The 20,851-nt window shown below is 61.6% G+C and overlaps 4 protein-coding genes across 4 annotated transcripts; all 4 read right to left on the reverse strand.

Annotated features, from left to right (window-relative positions):
• AAT8.2 (amino acid permease) lies at positions 1-1,398 on the reverse strand (the record flags this gene model as incomplete). Its single annotated transcript, XM_003392665.1, has 1 exon — positions 1-1,398. A coding segment is annotated over one exon (1,398 nt), but the record flags the coding sequence as incomplete, so codon positions are not given.
• A 2,282-nt stretch (positions 1,399-3,680) lies between these two features.
• Positions 3,681-3,986, reverse strand: LINJ_31_1840 (acetylornithine deacetylase-like protein; the record flags this gene model as incomplete). The annotated part of the gene is made up of 1 exon (XM_001467444.1): positions 3,681-3,986. The coding sequence occupies one exon, from the start codon at positions 3,984-3,986 to the stop codon at positions 3,681-3,683; it is 306 nt and encodes a 101-aa protein (XP_001467481.1).
• A 6,031-nt stretch (positions 3,987-10,017) lies between these two features.
• AAT8.3 (amino acid permease) lies at positions 10,018-11,835 on the reverse strand (the record flags this gene model as incomplete). Its single annotated transcript, XM_003392666.1, has 1 exon — positions 10,018-11,835. The coding sequence occupies one exon, from the start codon at positions 11,833-11,835 to the stop codon at positions 10,018-10,020; it is 1,818 nt and encodes a 605-aa protein (XP_003392714.1).
• Positions 11,836-16,802: 4,967 nt separating this feature from the next.
• AAT8.4 (amino acid permease) lies at positions 16,803-18,620 on the reverse strand (the record flags this gene model as incomplete). The annotated part of the gene is made up of 1 exon (XM_001467446.2): positions 16,803-18,620. The coding sequence occupies one exon, from the start codon at positions 18,618-18,620 to the stop codon at positions 16,803-16,805; it is 1,818 nt and encodes a 605-aa protein (XP_001467483.2).
• Positions 18,621-20,851: the final 2,231 nt, after the last annotated feature.

Genomic DNA, 20,851 nt, shown 5'->3' on the forward strand with positions numbered 1-20,851 from the left:
GGTTTGGGAGGGATTGCGGCCTTTCGTTGTCCCCTCCATGCCGTGGCTGTTGTCCACCCCGTCGAGCTTGCAGGACTGGACAGCGTCGCTGTCGGCCACCGCCGCGGGCGGATTCGCGGTCTGCTGGACGGTGGCGTCGGCGCCGCCAGCGACAAAGCCGAGCTCCTCCGCGCCGCCAGCCTCGGTGCGGTTGCGGTAGCGGTGCTGGAAGCCGATCAGGTAGTACAGGGAGTTGCGCGCCGCAATGGTGAGTAGCGCGTAGGCGACGCATACCTTGATCATGACGGCAACGTAGGCGATCATGATGTCGGCCTCCTCGAGCGGGTTGAACATGAGCAGCAGCGACTTGCCGAGCAGGTTCTTGCTGCCAAAGTCGAAGTACCCGAACACGCTTACCAGCACGTACAGCGTGCCGCACAGCATCATCCCAATGAACGCCGACAGCGTGAAGCTCTTCGTCGTGCGAATCTCGGGCCGCAAATCCCACAGAACCTCCTGCGCGTTTATTTGGCACACGTACGCGAAAACAAAGATGCCGACGGAGTGGATTACGGAGTTGCCGGTGCGAAAAAGAAAGACGGTGTTGTGCTCCAGCTTGCCGTCGTCCGCCTGGTTGCCGGACAGCTTCACGTGCTTGGACGTTTCCGCCAGCCCGTTACGGCAGCTGTGTGCGACAACCACGAAGACAAAGTACACCATGAACGTCACCGCGATGGCGGAGGCGTAGCGCAGTGAGTCGATGTGTTTCGGAATAACCAGCGGCAGCATCACGAAGAGCCAAACGATGACTGTGAGCACGCGGTTGCCCTGCGTGGTGGCGAGGAACTGGATGGCTCTGTTGTCGGGGTGCTGCTTTGCGGCGCCGGTGAAGATGGGACCAAGGCAGTTGCCCACGCTGATGATGTAGGCGACGCAGCTAGAAAAGCCGTGGAAAAAGCGGATGAACGCGGCCAAGTAGGAGAAGGCGTACCTTCTCGCCGGGAAGAGCCAGCGCGCCAAGCCCTCGAAGGTCTTGATGCGCGTGTTCTCCGATGCGAGTGCCAGGATGTACATGGAGAAGACGGAGAAGTACGTGATGACGGCGAGGAAGATCATGGCGAGGATGATGCCTGCTGAGTCGGTCGCCGCCGGCAGGCCAAGGATGCCGGCGCCGATGGATGCACTCGCCATGTTGAAGGCGCCGGAGAGAATGCCGCCAGGCGGAACGATCACGTACACCGCTTTGATGACGCCGTCACGGATGGCCTGGAGCACGCCAAGACATCCGGAGCGGCGCGGCTGCGAGCGCGACGGCGGCACTTCTCTGTTTTGAGTGCGGTGAGCGTCCTTGGTGGTGGACCGGGCATGGCTGCATGGCCGCTGTGCGCCATCGCCCCGCATACTGGTGGGGTGGGACATCTCAGGATGTTGGACTTGTAAAATGGTGGCGTGTGGTGCGTGTGTAGAAAGATGCGCTTTTGGTGAGCGGCAAGGAAAGAAAGAACGAGGAAGGCGGTAGAAAGCGTCTCAAGAGGTAGACGCTTCTGATGCAATGTGCTCCTCCCTGAGAAGGGGGGATACCCCGAGCACACACTGACGAGGATGACGACGACAACGGCGAAACTGTCTCACTTGGCTGAGACGCTGGGTGGCTGGGGTGGAGACGATGCGTGGGGGAGAGCGAAAAGAAATCCGCTGCTGCACGCGAGCCACGATCGCTCTTGATCGGCAGAGGGAGACACAGGGTGGCACACCACTATACGTATTGTTTCCTTCTAACCTGCTGTGATGCTGTTAGACATGCAGCATTGGCAGACGCTAGCCACGAGTGTCACCCCTACTCATCTCTCATTTCCGCCGGTGGACAGTAAGTAATCAAGCAGATGACCAAGCCGGCACCTGACCTCTGCACACCTCGAGGGTAGGGGTACCTCACATGCGGAGAGGAGCCGACGGTACCAGGGGGCACGCAGCAGATCTCGTCATCCACTATTTCAGGTGTGCCGAGAAGAATGCGACTGCGCTGCAACACCGGCGGACAGGCATGCGCCGCCAACCGTGTTCGTCTTGGCTGCGGGAAGGCAGAAGGCCGAGGCCCCAGGCTTCGTTAGCCCGCGCATCTTGAGTCGCTTCCATGGTTTAGCGCCGACTGGTGGAGGCGCAGTGGGGAGCCGATTCGCTTGCCGTGCGGCAACATCATGGCTAGACAGCACGTCTGTGCTGCGCGTTTCTGCGCTGGGGTGGGCTGCCTGACCGTTCCGTTTTACGGAATGAGCCCCCGCGTCGCTCTCTCAACTCGCCGGTGTCCGGGGAGATCGGTGAGCTCTCAGCTTTTTCACCGCAGAGGCAGTGCTCCACCCACAGAGAAGATTGAGCAATGCGCAGCAGATGCCGGCTTAGCACAGACGCGTGTGTGAGGGGTGGTGGGGAGAGTGTATGTGTACGAGGCGGCGCGTTTTCCATCGAGATTCCTCTTGCACCCCGCGCGCACCCAGTGGGTGGCGATGCTACAAGCAGCTGAGGCAGTGCCCCCTCTGCTCAGGGCCAGCCGAGGTATTCGCGATATGTACCCCGGCGGCGAGTGCATAGCGAAGCGACACCGGCATCAATGAGTTGCCCTGGTGCAGTTCTGTGGCTCCGTGCGCTGTTTCCATCTCGACGTGAGGACAGAGGTGCGCCATGCCCAGGCTGCATCACGTGCGTTTTCCACCCCTGCCACCGTGACTGCCGCTCTGCCACAGGGGGTAAGGCATTGCTGAACGCATATCATGATGCATCTGTCATTGCCAAGCATGTGGAAGGGAAGACAAAAAGCCGCACTGTCCTCCACACACACAGATAAGCACAGGAGCCAGCAAGACCCCTCAGGCATATGCGGTGACAGGCAGCGTGTGCGCGCGTACCAGCAGGATCTCGAGAGCCTCGAAAGTCTCCTTCCTCGCGGCGCAACGATCTTTGGGTGAGGCGTGTGGATCACCGGTGCCGCTCTATCGAAGCCGGTTCAGTACCTCCGCCTTCCAGAGAGCCAGCGAGCGAGCGAGACAGAGCCACCCCACTTTCTTTTGCACCTCGTTTTGACTTCTTCCCAGTCATAACGTGGTCCTTCACAGAGAAAGCAAGAGGAAGAGGAGAGGCAGCCGTGAAGACGGTGCCGCCACCGCCACCCTCGCTCGCTCTTTCTCAGCACGCGTTCGACCTCTCCTTCCCGCCCACACATACCTCCCCTCTTCCTTACCACTTTGAGAGCGCCTTCTGCTCACACACCTGCACAGCCTGCTGCTGCAGCTCGAATGGCGGAGCGGGTCTGTCTCCGGCATTTGCCCACGGCAGACGCGCCCAGGTGAGGGAGAGACACGCGGAAGGAACAGCGGCAGGGGGAGCAGCGGGGCTGCAGCACCCGCACCCTCACATTGGTATGTGCGTGGGAAGGGTCGAAACGAAAGAATCCAGCCGAAAAAAAAAAGAAGGGGACAGACCAGAGGGCAGAGAGGGAGGGAGGCGCGGGGAATTCGGGACGCTCTCAAACACGTTGAAGGGTGTACGTGCGCTTGTGGGGAGGGGGAGAGATGCGGCGGTGCACGAGCAGAGAGAGCCACACAGCGAAAAGAGCAGGCCAAAGGCGCGATAAAGGGCATGGCAAAGCAAGATTAAGAGAAGCGAGGCGCAGGAGAGGAGACTCCCTCGGCTTTCATTCCTGTCACTCAGAGATGCCCAAGCGGACGGCGCACGCTGCACATGACGTCGCACTCCGCCGGTACCGTGTTCGCCGCGTTACCATCCATGACGGCATCCGTGGAGATGCATGCGAGCGGGCAGCTATAGTTCCTCTCCTGCACAGTGCTTTTCGTGATGCCCAGCGCGGTCTCACAGATTTCCGCGATGATCTGCGCGGCGTACTCGATGGCGTTACAGCTCGTGCTCATGAGCGCCATGGAGGAGCGAATCACCTTGCGCTGCATCTCCAGGTGCCACTCACAGAAGCCCTTGTTGCAGGTCACCACCCTCATGCCCGCCGGCCCACCGATGAGACGGCCGTCCCCCTTGAAGCCCTTCTCTTTCAGCTGCGTAAGCAGATACGCTATGCCACGGCAACACAGGTCCTAATCGTGCGAAAGGGCAACGTGGGTCCGCTTCACGCGCTTCATCGACAGGAACTTCGGCACCAGCGCCCTCACAACGGCGAGGGAGCCCTTCATGTCGCGTGCACCGTGGCCAAACGGCTTGCCATCTTTCTCCATCGTGAACGGTTCTGTGTCCCATTTCTGCCCATCCGCCGGCAAAGCATCCTTGTGGCCCGAAAGCGCGATGCCGCCCTGCGTCTTCACCGGGTTTTACACGACAGTCGCCTCGACACCGGCGAGCCGCAGGCACTCCTTTTCGTATCCTACAAGCTGGACGTTGGCGTTGCGGCTGACGGTGCTGAAGGCGATGAGCTTGGCGAGTCGCTGCCTGTAGACGTTTGGGCAGGAAAGGGCGGCTCTGAGAGAACGAAAAGGAGCTTGAAACCAGCGAGGAAAGGGTGCAGTGAGTGGTGGTGGCAATGCCAACAACGAAGAAATAGCGACAGACGACGAGGCTGTGACGTGCTGTGCGTGTGACTCTTTCAGCAACGGCGCATCGCTATGCGTGCACGTGCAATGTGGTCGCAGTGCCTGCGAGAGGAAGGGTTCGCGGTGAGATGCAGGATGGGGGGGGCATGGGCCTCTGCAGAGGGGGGGAGGGGGAGCGCTGAAAGCACAGCGAAGGGGCTCGACATGGACAGAGGATTAAGGGGAGGGGGTGATAGGAGGAGTTGGCTCTGGAGCAGCGCAGAGGCGATAGCTGCGACAGGCTGACCTTGGCTGTTGCGTGGAGGGGAGGAGAGAAGCAACACGCAGGGTGAGTCAGCGGCGTCACAGAAAGAGCAGGGATGTGCGGCGGCCACGACGGCGCTGACGGAGGAGTGCCACTGGGCAATGCCGTGCAAAGCGCGGGTGGCCGTCGCGCGCGCCACGAGCCGCGTTGGACAGCCGCCGCGACGCGAGGGAGAGAAAAGGGATGCGGGATGCTAGCCTGCACCAGCGCGCATAGTGCATGGCGCTTGGGTGTGCAAGGGAAAGTGAGGGAGGGGTGAGTGCATGGCGTAGCAGGCGTACAGGAAGGCTCGCACAAGCAGGAAAAACAGATCGGGGCTGGCGGGGACGACGGGAGGAGGGGGGAAGCGAAGTATGAGATGCCAACCACAGCGAGAGGTTCGGGTGGAGAGGGAGTGGGGAGGGGAGGCCAGAGAAGCGAATGGAAACGAGATGGACGCCCATACACGCAGCCAAACCAAAAGAGTACGCATACAGTGAATCAGCGCTGATGACAACATACAGCACGCGCACTCGGATAAACCTTCACGCAGGCAGACGAGATCGCTTAGGCATACAGAGACACACGCGGTTGCTCTCCGTTCTCTGCTGAGGAGGGAGAAGCAAGAAAAGAAGACATGCGCGATAGAAATGGGGATGTGGCGCCACGCCCACATACACACATGCTCAACACAAAACGTTATATATACATGTACGTCTGTTGTGTGCACACCTACATTGATCATGATGGGCTTCTTCGCCTAGCGCCACAACGCCGGCCGGGAATCAAAATGAGGGCTAGAAATCGGGTCAGAGGCAGGGAAGGAGATGGAGAAGGGCACAAGCCTCGGCACGAGGGGCACTATAAAGAGGAAGGGTCACACACACACACACACACACACACCCAGTACTCCAGCAAAAAGCGGAAAGAGAACTCGAACATGCGGGGGTACAAGCTTACAGGTTTACCAGCCGGTTGCGCTGCTACCCAAGAGCAAGACATAAACACTCATGGCTGTCGTTGAGGCCATTCATCAAACAGTGCGACATAGGCAGGGGAGGGGAGTGGACCTAGAGAGGTGCAGCAGCCGAGGACAGATGCAAGCCACTGGGGGAGGAGGAGGCCCGCTTCACCCTCTCCACCATTCACTGCTTTCCCGCAGTGATGCACTTCATACCCTGCCAACACAACACACGTGCACGCGCTGCAAAGAAAAAAAAGAAACGAGGCCTCTTGCACAATCCAGCATGGTAGAGGGCTCCTTCCAGCGGTGTGGCCGAGAGGCCGCACAGAGGCTGTCTGTACATCGGCGCTCCGTTTCACATGGCCATCGTTTCCGCTCTAGGGGCCGCGTGAGTGCGGGGGTGCGCAACAGGGGCGAACGCACACTCGAGGAGCACACATCACCAGCTTCAAGTAGAAAACACAACAGCCTCCGATGGAGAGGCGGGGACACCCTTCTAATCGCGAGTCCGTTGCGCACCTCTCCCCCTCCCCCAACAAATACGTCAGCCACGCCCGTGCGTGGCGTTCAAGTGCCAATGGTGTGGCTAACGGCAATAAGGGTAAGCAGGTACACACACAAGATGTGCAGGTGACGCATCTGCATCATCACAGCTCGGGAAAGGGGAAAAAAAACACGATCGCGAGATGCAACCACGAGCCATAGTTGAGCCGCAACCAACCTTGCCATCGCATCGGGGACGTCGCGAAGTCGTACTGGACAGAAGCACTCACACTCATTCTGTTCAAACGCCAAGCCACTCTCTGCGCGCATTGCTTCCTTGACTTCTCACACCGTCGCCGCCGTCGGCCGCTCAGAGGGATGCGTGGAAAGCAGCCTCCACGCCGCGCTCCTGGAACACCCGCTGTGGTTCTCCACCACAGCGACTGCGCCAAGCAGTTCGAGATTAGCAGTAACGTCACCCCTCACTACCGCATCACAGAACACTTCTCCGCCATCCTTCAGAAGCTCTAGCAGCTCCTTCGCGCAGCGCAGCGGCGGCCATTGCGGGGCTGGTGTCGCAGGCCAGCGCCCGGGCAAACAGCTCGCACAACGCCCTTTGGCCGCCGAAGACGCATGCTCCCGGCAGTTCGAAGTAGATGCGGCGCGCCAGGCCGTCGCGCCGAATCCATGCAGAGCGTGGATCCATGTACGCGATCTCACCGGCGCAGCGCCTCGCTGTCAGCTGAAGCGCTGGGCAGCTACTGCAGCTGCTCAAGGTGGCCTTAGGGACGCTTTGCGAGCTGTCCGGGTGCTTGATGGCCGCAGCCAGCGGCCGCTGGGGCTTGTGTGCCATCGGGCCCACGTAGCAGCGGCTGTAGATGATGCGGTTGCACGGGGATAAAGCCCGTCGGCGGGCTTTGTGACCCGATGGCGGCGCCTCCGTGCAGACAGTTGAGGGTCTCGGAGGCTGGCGCGACGCCACCGCGAGTCCCCGAAATCGGCAGCCTTTGTCCAACTCGAGCGCAGGGTTGCCAGTGCCTCTCCCGACCGCATCACAAAGGCCCGCTGACTACACAGGGACATGACAGCGGCTGCCGTCTGGTGCACGCGCTCTGTACCCTGCTCGTAGCGCCACATGCTCGCCTCTCCACGCTCAGCATACGGTGTGCGTCAGCTGTCCACAACTCCTGCATACACACGCCTGCACGAATGAAGAAAGGATGAAGCCGACAATTATAAGGCGCACCCCAACGCGGCGAATACGCGCCAGCAGCACGCCACGCCTGCCACTGCCCTTCTTGCCGACCGGTGAGCCGCTCTTGCCCGTCCCCGAGAGCGGCAGCGGTGCCTGCGGGCGAGGTAGAGCGTCAGGAGGTATGGTCGGGGTAGATCTGCAATGAAGGGGAGGGGGCGCTCCTCCACTCGCCGCGTATCCGTTTGTGGGAGAGGGACAGCGAAGCGTGCTTCAGGCTAGTGGCGTGATTGCTGACAGCAGATCCACTGGCCGCAGCCACGACAGGGGAGGGCGTGGGAAACGCGCACAAGGAAAGAGAGCGCAGACTTTTGGCTCTCGCACGTGTACGCGCGCGCGCCCACGCGTCGCTGCCCTGCCCTTCGAGCACGCCGCAGTTGTGCATGCTGCAACTGCCTTGCCGGTGAGCGCACCAAGATACACGCACAGAGGCATTAGGGAGTGAAAGGAGCGCAGTGCTCGAGGGAGGGGGCCAGGGAGGGCAGGCACGTGCACACACACGCGTCCCTCCTTCCACCCTCGCGGGGGGTGGAGAGGGAAAACGGTGCTGGGGTCCTCGCATGGCCACCCGGGGACAGCGGTGCGCACATTCACGTGAATGTCCGGGGACCCCCTCCGGACGCTTGGCAGTTTGCTGTGGCGGTTTGCTTGGTGGTTCTGCACGCGAAGCGGCAGTCACAGGCCTCGGCTACAACGCACCCCTTCGCCCTGCCCGGTGCGCCAGCGTGGCCTGCATCCGCGCCGTCGTCCGTGGCGCCTGCGCCAAGTCCCCCCGGGTGCCCCCGGGTGCGATCTGCACGGAGACGCGGGTGCGCTCGTCGAGGGAGACCCCCTCGCCATCGGGTCCGCAGACCGTGAGCATGCGACCGCCCATCCAGACCCGAGCCCGGCACGCGCACACCGAGCGCGACGCGTGGCGTCGGGGGGTATGCAGCGAAGCAGCGCCGCTACAGCGACCACTCGTCGCGTGTGTACTGCCCCATTCGCTCATGATGGGTGTGAGAGGTGTGGGCAGTGCGCCCTATATATGTGTGTGTGTGTGTGTGTGAGTATTCGCGGCCAAGGTACTTCGGCGTGTGAGGTGTGGGTGGGGTCCACAAGCGATTAGAGGAGGCGGGAGAGCGTGCCTCGCGGCTGCCAAGGGGACAGAAGCAGAGAGGGAGTTGAGGGCGAGCACAAGGCGCTACGGATCCCATCGATGCGGCTCTTGAGGGCCACTGCCGTTCGTTTTGGTTTCCACGACTTCTCTTCGTCACAACGGTTGGGGTGTTCCCCGCTGAGGCTAACACAGAAACAACGCTGACAAGCATAAAAAAGGCCGCCGCAAGATAAAGACGCCGCCACGGAGGCACCAGCAGCCCGCCAGACAGGCAAGCACAGGAGCGGCCGATAAGCCGGAACAAAACAAAATGGTCAAGGGAAACAAAGGAGGGAGCAGAAGAGAAGCACCTCATATGTGCGTATGTGTGCACACGCGACAGTATAGTGGTGAGGAGGCAGGGCGAGGAAGAAAGGGCGGTGGGCACAGCGACGGCTCATGAGAGTGATGCTGCTGCTCGTGGCTGATTCTGCTCGATATTGCGTGCGCGCGCGCCTGCGTAGCGATGCGGAGACGGACAAAAACAGGCTTCGGCGAGGCAGAGCGCATTCGCAACGCAGACAGAGTGCTCACCACGAGCGCACGACGCGAGAGGAGAAGCGCCACCCGACGGACCGTACACCATCCTTATCTCATCCTTCACATCATCAGGTCAAACGCCTTGTCCGCCGCATACGCCAACACGCTCTGTATCTTTCACTCATGCAGTCGCACATATACACGCCTTAGCCGCGATGCGCACACACGTGCACAGAGAAAGGCGGAAAGGGAAGAAAAAGAGATACACGCGCTGGTGTTAGCGCATACGGAGACGCGCACTTATCAAGTCCAGCGGAGCCTCATAACGTTATCAGCAGTGACGTAAAACAAAAAAAAGAGGGGGCAAAGAGAGACGTGCACCCACGCGTACGCATACGCCGAGAGGGGCTGCGATGGCATAGGCGCTCACTCGCTTTCCGTCGACACCGCCTGCTTCCAGACGCGTCGTGCAGCGACAAGACAAGTGAGACCGAAGGCGAGTCGGCCGCGTCCTCTTGTCCCCTTCCCCAGCTGCCTCTGAGCACTCGTCCGTTTGGAGGCCGATAAAATCCCGGCGCTGCATGCGGCTTCATGCTCGTCCCGCAATGCCGTGCCGCTCTCCGCTACAAGTAGCGCTCGACACCCCTCCACCTGCCCGTCGGCCCACCGCACTCGGCCGACAAGAGAGCGGAGGCAGCGCTGGTGCTCGCGTGCCTCTGACGCACCAATTGCGTGCAGCCCACCAAAGCGCCTTCCGCTGAGCGCGCCTCCGGTCAGCGTGACGACAGCGAGGATCGATTGCAGATTGTGAAAGAAGTCGTGAGTGGCCGAAGCCGACACCCGCACAGCTGCTCGCGCCGTGCGCTACAACGCAGACACCCCCGCCGCCTAGATCGTAACGTAGATGGTGCCGCCGGTGCCGAAGACAATGCCGACAACACCGCAGATCAGCAGCAGGTACGTGTTCAGGTACGTGAACCATCCCACCTGCGCCACCGTGAAGTTGCCCGAGTACATGACGAAGAGCGCGGGGAAGATAAAGGCGATGAAGCCGCCGCTGATCGAGCCGGCGAAGCCGAAGACGGTGCTGATGTTCGGGATGAACAGGCCACACAGCAGCGACGCGACGGCGAGCACAAGCACGACCAGCAGGTGCTGCCAGAACGGGATGTTGTCCACGTACGTCGTGTCCTCCGCGGTCCCGTCCACGTACTCCTCGTCCACGCCCTCACCTGCTTCGTAGTCCTCATCGACGGTTTGGGAGGGATTGCGGCCTTTCGTTGTCCCCTCCATGCCGTGGCTGTTGTCCACCCCGTCGAGCTTGCAGGACTGGACAGCGTCGCTGTCGGCCACCGCCGCGGGCGGATTCGCGGTCTGCTGGACGGTGGCGTCGGCGCCGCCAGCGACAAAGCCGAGCTCCTCCGCGCCGCCAGCCTCGGTGCGGTTGCGGTAGCGGTGCTGGAAGCCGATCAGGTAGTACAGGGAGTTGCGCGCCGCAATGGTGACCAACGCGTAGGCGACGCACAGCTTGATCATGACGGCAACGTAGGCAATCATGATGTCGGCCTCCTCGAACGGGTTGAACATGAGCAGCAGCGACTTGCCGAGCAGGTTCTTGCTGCCAAAGTCGAAGTACCCGAACACGCTTACCAGCACGTACAGCGTGCCGCACAGCATCATCCCAATGAACGCCGACAGCGTGAAGCTCTTCGTCGTGCGAATCTCGGGCCGCAAATCCCACAGAACCTCCTGCGCGTTTATTTGACACGCGTACGCGAAAACAAAGATGCCGACGGAGTGGATTACGGAGTTGCCGGTGCGAAAAAGAAAGACGGTGTTGTGCTCCAGCTTGCCGTCGTCCGCCTGGTTGCCGGACAGCTTCACGTGCTTGGACGTTTCCGCCAGCCCGTTACGGCAGCTGTGTGCGACAACCACGAAGACAAAGTACACCATGAACGTCACCGCGATGGCGGAGGCGTAGCGCAGTGAGTCGATGTGTTTCGGAATAACCAGCGGCAGCATCACGAAGAGCCAAACGATGACTGTGAGCACGCGGTTGCCCTGCGTGGTGGCGAGGAACTGGATGGCTCTGTTGTCGGGGTGCTGCTTTGCGGCGCCGGTGAAGATGGGACCAAGGCAGTTGCCCACGCTGATGATGTAGGCGACGCAGCCAGAGAAGCCGTAGAACCATCTGACGAACGCGGCCCAGTAGGAGAAGGCGTACCTTCTCGCCGGGAAGAGCCAGCGCGCCAAGCCCTCGAAGGTCTTGATGCGCGTGTTCTCCGATGCGACTGCCAGGATGTACATGGAGAACACAGATAAATACGTCATGACGGCGAGGAAGATCATGGCGAGGATGATGCCTGCTGAGTCGGTCGCCGCCGGCAGGCCAAGGATGCCGGCGCCGATGGAAGAGCTCGCCATGTTGAAGGCGCCGGAGAGAATGCCGCCAGGCGGAACGATCACGTACACCGCTTTGATGACGCCGTCACGGATGGCCTGGAGCACGCCAAGACATCCGGAGCGGCGCGGCTGCGAGCGCGACTGGCGTTGAGAGCGCTGCCCTGCACTCTGCGACGTCGCCGTCGGCTTGGCCGTGCGCGCCGCACCTACCGTCATCGTGCTGCTGCGGGCGTGATCAGGGTGCTCCTCGCGCTGTTGCCCTCGACAGGTGTGAGGACAGCTATCGGCTGATCGGTTCGACATGAGCCGCCCGATGTGTCGAAGCTAACACAGAAAGAAGACAGAGAGAGGGAGCGAGAGAGAGAGCCGGGGTGGGGGTGCGCGGATGATGATGCTGGTGGCGCGCAATAGCAGGAGAGACGCGGAGGGCAGAGGGTGGATGAGGTGGTGATGTAGAGGGCGACGGTGGCGAGAAAGGAAGAGCTGCAGTGGAGCTGCGAGAGGCCGCCGAGGCGAGATGGGAAAGCCGAGCAGCGCACATCTTTGCTCCCGCGCGCAGCAGGAGCTCAGGGGCGCACGCAACGGGGGCGGCGAGGTCCCGCAGCGAGTAGAACACAGAGGGGAACATGAGAGGTCACGGAGAGAACACACCGCTGCGCCGTCACGTCCCCTGCTTGCTCCGTGTCCGGGAGTGCATGCGTTGCACCGGATGACAGACGACTCCGTGCGTGTGAGCCACAACGCCATCGCTGAGTCTCAGTGCCTCACTCATCTGACCGCGCCTTCTTGTGCCTTGATGGCCTCCAGCTCGAGGGGTGGAGCAGGGACGCAGTGCTGTGCAGAGAGAGACCGCTGCTCCGACATCCGCCGCGCAGCACAGTGTCACTTCTGTAACGCGTGAAGCACAGGCCGGGTGCGTCCTTTGGCAATGAGAAGACGCAACACCGAGAAAGCCGGTGACGGCGGTGGTGGTGGGCTGGGCGACTACCACCTCGCCCTTCCCAACTCGAAGCACAAGGATCCGCGCACAAGAGTGCAGGCGTACTCTTGCCGGCGCTGAGTCGTAAGGCAACCACCACCTCTCCCCATCTTCGCGCGTATCCAGCAGCACTCCTTGCCTTCTCATCGACCCAAGGGATCCTCATCGCAGCGCAGTGGAGACACAACGGCAGCGCCGCTGAGGAGAAGTCGTGCGCACCCACAGCCAACAGGCATGCCCGGCGTTACCTCGATGCAGCGCTGAGGCAGCCCATCATCCGATCCCCCTCACACGGTCTTTTCGTCCGCTTCCACAATGCCGGCAACGCCACCATGAGCGAGCAGCTCGATACAGAGATGCCAAGGCCGCTCCACGTGCAGCGGGGGCGGCTCCTGCTGGGAAAGAACAGAAGAAAAAACGGCGCCGCTTCACCTTGCAGCCCAGGCCCAGACAACCCCGTAAACGGCGCCTGCTCGCAAAAGCGCCGACGCGTGCCACACAGCGGCAGCCCCCCACTGCACGCTCAGGCAACACATTACCATGCCGCAGAGCACGGGAGGGGGGAGGGGGGCTACCACAGCCTGCAAGACGCTGCGCGGCACAGGATCATCAGCCGCACATCTCCGCACCTTCTAACTCACAGTCCAAAACGCGCACCGCCTTCACGTGAAGCCATAGAGCAACCCTGGTAGGACCGCCGCCTGCTACCGGCTCAACAAGTGAGCAGGGAGGGGGCGCCACCAAAACAACAAGCAAACACTCCAACTCACGCTGCACCACAGCGCGCAAAGACACCCGCAAAAGGAGATGAGGGGCTGTGCCGGTCAAAAAGAGCGGCCGCGGCGCGCACGGCAGCACCCAACCCCCAGCAGCCAGCTACCGATCCACGCACCTCGACACAGTACGTGGAGACCCCGCCAACGGCTCGCCAGTTGCTCAGAAGAGGGGCTTCGTAGCGCGCAGTTGCAGGCGTATGCCGTGGGATGTGAGTGGCTGAGGTGAGGGAGCCACGTCGATGCGCTATGTGTGCTGCGGCCATCCCGGGGCGAGGCGAGCGCTCTCCGTGGCAGTCCGAGGCAAGGAGTGAAGGGCACGCGGGCCGTTGTCGGCGTCAGCGAGTCGTGAGTAGCCGCTGCTACGAAGGGGGATCGAGAGAGTGGGCGAATGGGGATTGTGTGAGGCGCAGGGTGGGCAAAGGTCGCAGCGCCTCGATGATGGCGGCCAGCACTCCCCTGTGAAGAGACAACTCCGTTCCTGAATGACGTTCCCTCCACTCCTTTGTTTGCAGCTGGCCGGATTACGTGTGACGGCGTGTTTTAGGCGCCACCTTGCGCCCCCGCGGCGCTGTCGCACCCAAGCAAAGAGCGCAAACGGTCAGCAGGCAATCCAGAAGAAAGGCGGAGAACAGTCAGCGGTGCCAGAAGAGGGGGTAGGAGAGGTGCCTGTGCGCCTTCCAACACGCCTGCACCCACCTGCATCGCAGCGGCACACACACACACACACACCGACACGCGCATACCAAAGCGCGGATCGTGAGCGGGCGAGGAGCTTGGCGGAGATGCGAGACAGGAGGGGGAGGGTGGGGCGGGGCCCTCTCTCCGCCCTTCGATGCCGACGCTCAGGGAGGGGGGGCACGTGCGGTGTGGCTTAGTGATGTTTTCTCTCGCAGCATGTCCATTCTGCCGTAGTACATAGGGCCACTCTACCAGGCCTGCCACAGGCCCGATCGCCCGGCGCGAGGCAGTGGCTTGACACGGGCGTGAAAGCAATGCCGCCGCAGCCGTCTGAGAGCACGGCCCCTGCCTCACAATCTACCGACCCCACACCTCCCAGGCCGCCTCACAGCAGCCCCCATTGTGCCGGCCGCCACCTGGCGCACGGCTTGGGACAGCTCAGGCTTCCCACCAGGTGGGCCGTGTGAGGGCCGGGTGGGATACGCTCGAGCCGCATTGGCGCTTTGCCTGCCACATCGACGGCACATACGTGCCGACTGTCGCAGGTCGCACCGACGCAACGCCGCCCAGGGCCCGACTGCCGGCATCAGTAGCGATACATCGCTCCGACACCGCCACGTCGTGGGCACCTGGCCCTGCCACCAACAGAAGCGCTTCCGCACTGGCAGGGGATAGGGACTTCGTGGCGCCCCCACAGAGAGGGAGTGGGGTGCTGGGCAACGATACCGCGCGCTGACGCAGCCCCTGCCACCAGCGAGCTAGTGCTATTTCAGAAAACGGAGAACAGGAAGAAAGATCGATGAGTCGATGAGAAAGGCGATGCACTTACACACGACGCGTGTGGCACAGGCACATGCGCTGGCAGGAGGGAGTGCGGGCATGATCAGCTAAACGTGTTCGGCGCCGGGGAGGCACCACTTCGATGCGACGGAAGAGAGGTAAGGCCAACGAGAGGCTGTCGTCGCCTCGCAATACGACTTTTCACTCTGTGCGCACGCGGAGGTGTTCGATTCGGAATCGACTTTCCCGCGTGTGGAGAGACCGCAGCGCCCTCTCCGCACTTTGCCAACGCCCTTGTCGCATCCTAGCCAGAAAACAAAATGGGAAAACGCACAACAAAGGCACTTGGCGACATAGTCGGTGCTGAAGTCGTGCGGACCTCCTGTCAGTCTCTCCGGATTCCCGGCTCCCCCTCTTTCGTGCAACGACAAGCCCTCCTACTGCACGTGCTCATCATGACCTCAAGGGGCCTATACACAAGCCTTTAGAGGCTAATGAGCACGCCACGACCAAGGGTCAGGCTCTTCAGCCTTTCTCATTTCACCGCGCCGCGGGTTGCTTGCGTCCAACTCACAAGCTGCCGCTTACTTCACCCAATGAAGCCTGCTCGCCTCTTGCTCATGGTCGTCTGAACACGTGCCTCAATGCTCTCCAGCGACGGGAATCCATATCCACACGCGGTACCCTTAGACAAGCGTTGCGCATGTGAGCGGAAAGGAGGCCTAACATACCAAGGCAAGGGGAAGGGCTGCACAGACGTGGGCGTGCGGAGAGGAGGTAGCTGGGAGACGCTTCTGTGCGGAAAGAGAACAGACGGGCTTGCGCGATTCTGTCGCGCACAACACGCGCACACACTCTCACTCGCAGGCGCCCTGCTCACATCTGCACTCGCGCCCTCTCGAGAGTCAACGAACAAATAGGAAGACGGGATGTTCAGGTTCCCAGAGAAGAGAGGGGCGCTTCGAGCCGCGTCGGGCCTCCGCTCCCCGCCTTCCAGAACAGTTAAGACCAAGACGGCGACGAAGGGCGCCGCTGCCCTCTTACTTCACACTTTCATTGAAGGTATGCGTTCAATAGTTTTCACGAAACTCCGCCATGCAGAACGCTACGAAGACGTTTAGAGGAGGAAGCAAGAGAAAACAAAAACCACATGCTGACGATGGCGCGGGCGAGGGGCATCCACCTCAGCTTCGGATGTGCGGAGGATGACTGACTGCCGCATCAGACGTCACACAAAAAGACCCAAAGGCTAAAAAAAACCGCGGCGAGGTGCACATACACGCGCACCAGACACGACGCCACCACAACACGCACGCACATTAGGCGATTTACTTTTGTATAATGCGGAAAGGGGAAAACAAAATCGACACGGTCAGCATTATGGCGTCGAGAGGGGCACATGAGGACGGGGAGGCAAGACAAGCGGAGGCGGAGGGTTGGAAGGCAAAGGGTGGATCTCTGAGTGCATGGCCTTCCCCCTCCTCACCCCTCAAGCCACGTGCGCACACGCCTACATGCACAAACCAGACCTGCTAGAGGTCCAAGCACTTGCAGACTGAGGGGGGGGACCAGGGGCACTCAGGAATCGGTCCTCTGCACTTCACCCGTGCGTACATCTCCGCTGGCCTACACGCCGTCGCCAGACGCCGAGCACGACCGCAGCAGCTTTCTGAAAACGAAACAAAAAGGGATCGAAAACCTCGCCGCGTGATCGATAGTGGTTACCTCACGCACAGAAGAAAATGGTCGCAGAAAACAAAACGTTTTTATTTCTCTATGCCTGTCTGCTGACAGTCGGCGTGCGTGCACAGAGGCGTGCAGACATTCACACTCCGACCGTGAGCTTTCAGTACCCTCTTCTACACGCGAAGAAGAGCGACACACACGCCCCGAGCCGTTCACGCACCACTGCAGGCCAGCCGGAAAAGCTGCAAGTGGAGGGCGCTAGCAGTCCCTTTTCACGTCTTCTTTTTTGATGCGCGCACACGAGAGCGTCTTCGCCGTCCATGCCTCGGGAGAACGCATGAAGAGAGGCCGCAAAAATGGCGCATCCTCGCTCAAACAGTTTCGTAGATGGTGCCGCCGGTGCCGAAGACAATGCCGACAACACCGCAGATCAGCAGCAGGTACGTGTTCAGGTACGTGAACCATCCCACCTGCGCCACCGTGAAGTTGCCCGAGTACATGACGAAGAGCGCGGGGAAGATAAAGGCGATGAAGCCGCCGCTGATCGCGCCGGCGAAGCCGAAGACGGTGTTGATGTTCGGGATGAACAGGCCACACAGCAGCGACGCGACGGCGAGCACAAGCACGACCAGCAGGTGCTGCCAGAACGGGATGTTGTCCACGTACGTCGTGTCCTCCGCGGTCCCGTCCACGTACTCCTCGTCCACGCCCTCACCTGCTTCGTAGTCCTCATCGACGGTTTGGGAGGGATTGCGGCCTTTCGTTGTCCCCTCCATGCCGTGGCTGTTGTCCACCCCGTCGAGCTTGCAGGACTGGACAGCGTCGCTGTCGGCCACCGCCGCGGGCGGATTCGCGGTCTGCTGGACGGTGGCGTCGGCGCCGCCAGCGACAAAGCCGAGCTCCTCCGCGCCGCCAGCCTCGGTGCGGTTGCGGTAGCGGTGCTGGAAGCCGATCAGGTAGTACAGGGAGTTGCGCGCCGCAATGGTGAGTAGCGCGTAGGCGACGCATACCTTGATCATGACGGCAACGTAGGCGATCATGATGTCGGCCTCCTCGAGCGGGTTGAACATGAGCAGCAGCGACTTGCCGAGCAGGTTCTTGCTGCCAAAGTCGAAGTACCCGAACACGCTTACCAGCACGTACAGCGTGCCGCACAGCATCATCCCAATGAACGCCGACAGCGTGAAGCTCTTCGTCGTGCGAATCTCGGGCCGCAAATCCCACAGAACCTCCTGCGCGTTTATTTGGCACACGTACGCGAAAACAAAGATGCCGACGGAGTGGATTACGGAGTTGCCGGTGCGAAAAAGAAAGACGGTGTTGTGCTCCAGCTTGCCGTCATCCGCCTGGTTGCCGGACAGCTTCACGTGCTTGGACGTTTCCGCCAGCCCGTTACGGCAGCTGTGTGCGACAACCACGAAGACAAAGTACACCATGAACGTCACCGCGATGGCGGAGGCGTAGCGCAGTGAGTCGATGTGTTTCGGAATAACCAGCGGCAGCATCACGAAGAGCCAAACGATGACTGTGAGCACGCGGTTGCCCTGCGTGGTGGCGAGGAACTGGATGGCTCTGTTGTCGGGGTGCTGCTTTGCGGCGCCGGTGAAGATGGGACCAAGGCAGTTGCCCACGCTGATGATGTAGGCGACACAGCCAGCGAAGCCGTGGAAAAAGCGGATGAACGCGGCCCAGTAGGAGAAGGCGTACCTTCTCGCCGGGAAGAGCCAGCGCGCCAAGCCCTCGAAGGTCTTGATGCGCGTGTTCTCCGATGCGAGTGCCAGGATGTACATGGAGAAGACGGAGAAGTACGTGATGACGGCGAGGAAGATCATGGCGAGGATGATGCCTGCTGAGTCGGTCGCCGCCGGCAGGCCAAGGATGCCGGCGCCGATGGAAGAGCTCGCCATGTTGAAGGCGCCGGAGAGAATGCCGCCAGGCGGAACGACCACGTACACCGCTTTGATGACGCCGTCACGGATGGCCTGGAGCACGCCAAGACATCCGGAGCGGCGCGGCTGCGAGCGCGACTGGCGTTGAGAGCGCTGCCCTGCACTCTGCGACGTCGCCGTCGGCTTGGCCGTGCGCGCCGCACCTACCGTCATCGTGCTGCTGCGGGCGTGATCAGGGTGCTCCTCGCGCTGTTGCCTTCGACAGGTGTGAGGACAGCTATCGGCTGATCGGTTCGACATGAGCCGCCCGATGTGTCGAAGCTAACACAGAAAGAAGGCAGAGAGAGGGAGCGAGAGAGAGAGCCGGGGTGGGGGTGCGCGGATGATGATGCTGGTGGCGCGCAATAGCAGGAGACACGCGGAGGGCAGAGGGTGGATGAGGTGGTGATGTAGAGGGCGACGGTGGCGAGAAAGGAAGAGCTGCAGTGGAGCTGCGAGAGGCCGCCGAGGCGAGATGGGAAAGCCGAGCAGCGCACATCTTTGCTCCCGCGCGCAGCAGGAGCTCAGGGGCGCACGCAACGGGGGCGGCGAGGTCCCGCAGCGAGTAGAACACAGAGGGGAACATGAGAGGTCACGGAGAGAACACACCGCTGCGCCGTCACGTCCCCTGCTTGCTCCGTGTCCGGGAGTGCATGCGTTGCACCGGATGACAGACGACTCCGTGCGTGTGAGCCACAACGCCATCGCTGAGTCTCAGTGCCTCACTCATCTGACCGCGCCTTCTTGTGCCTTGATGGCCTCCAGCTCGAGGGGTGGAGCAGGGACGCAGTGCTGTGCAGAGAGAGACCGCTGCTCCGACATCCGCCGCGCAGCACAGTGTCACTTCTGTAACGCGTGAAGCACAGGCCGGGTGCGTCCTTTGGCAATGAGAAGACGCAACACCGAGAAAGCCGGTGACGGCGGTGGTGGTGGGCTGGGCGACTACCACCTCGCCCTTCCCAACTCGAAGCACAAGGATCCGCGCACAAGAGTGCAGGCGTACTCTTGCCGGCGCTGAGTCGTAAGGCAACCACCACCTCTCCCCATCTTCGCGCGTATCCAGCAGCACTCCTTGCCTTCTCATCGACCCAAGGGATCCTCATCGCAGCGCAGTGGAGACACAACGGCAGCGCCGCTGAGGAGAAGTCGTGCGCACCCACAGCCAACAGGCATGCCCGGCGTTACCTCGATGCAGCGCTGAGGCAGCCCATCATCCGATCCCCCTCACACGGTCTTTTCGTCCGCTTCCACAATGCCGGCAACGCCACCATGAGCGAGCAGCTCGATACAGAGATGCCAAGGCCGCTCCACGTGCAGCGGGGGCGGCTCCTGCTGGGAAAGAACAGAAGAAAAAACGGCGCCGCTTCACCTTGCAGCCCAGGCCCAGACAACCCCGTAAACGGCGCCTGCTCGCAAAAGCGCCGACGCGTGCCACACAGCGGCAGCCCCCCACTGCACGCTCAGGCAACACATTACCATGCCGCAGAGCACGGGAGGGGGGAGGGGGGCTACCACAGCCTGCAAGACGCTGCGCGGCACAGGATCATCAGCCGCACATCTCCGCACCTTCTAACTCACAGTCGAAAACGCGCACCGCCTTCACGTGAAGCCATAGAGCAACCCTGGTAGGACCGCCGCCTGCTACCGGCTCAACAAGTGAGCAGGGAGGGGGCGCCACCAAAACAACAAGCAAACACTCCAACTCACGCTGCACCACAGCGCGCAAAGACACCCGCAAAAGGAGATGAGGGGCTGTGCCGGTCAAAAAGAGCGGCCGCGGCGCGCACGGCAGCACCCAACCCCCAGCAGCCAGCTACCGATCCACGCACCTCGACACAGTACGTGGAGACCCCGCCAACGGCTCGCCAGTTGCTCAGAAGAGGGGCTTCGTAGCGCGCAGTTGCAGGCGTATGCCGTGGGATGTGAGTGGCTGAGGTGAGGGAGCCACGTCGGTGCGCTATGTGTGCTGCGGCCATCCCGGGGCGAGGCGAGCGCTCTCCGTGGCAGTCCGAGGCAAGGAGTGAAGGGCACGCGGGCCGTTGTCGGCGTCAGCGAGTCGTGAGTAGCCGCTGCTACGAAGGGGGATCGAGAGAGTGGGCGAATGGGGATTGTGTGAGGCGCAGGGTGGGCAAAGGTCGCAGCGCTTCGATGATGGCGGCCAGCACTCCCCTGTGAAGAGACAACTCCGTTCATGAATGACGTTCCCTCCAATCTTGTGCAGATGTCTGGATAAAGTGTGGGGGAGTGTTTTTGGGGCGACCTTGAGCCTCAGAGGAGGTGTCGCACCCAAGCGAAGAGCGCAAATGGTGAGCAGGCAATCCAGAAGAAAGAGAGGAGAACATTTAGTGGTGTCATAAGAGGGGGTAGGTGATGTGTCCGTGTGCCTTCCAATACGCGTGCACCTACCTGCTTAGCAGTGGCACACACACACACACATCACGGACACGCGCATACCAAAGCGCGGATCGTGAGCGGGGAGGAGCTGGGGAGAT

The sequence above is a fragment of the Leishmania infantum genome, chromosome 31 (assembly GCF_000002875.2).
Source record: "Leishmania infantum JPCM5 genome chromosome 31".
NCBI classification, from domain to species: Eukaryota; Euglenozoa; class Kinetoplastea; order Trypanosomatida; family Trypanosomatidae; genus Leishmania; species Leishmania infantum.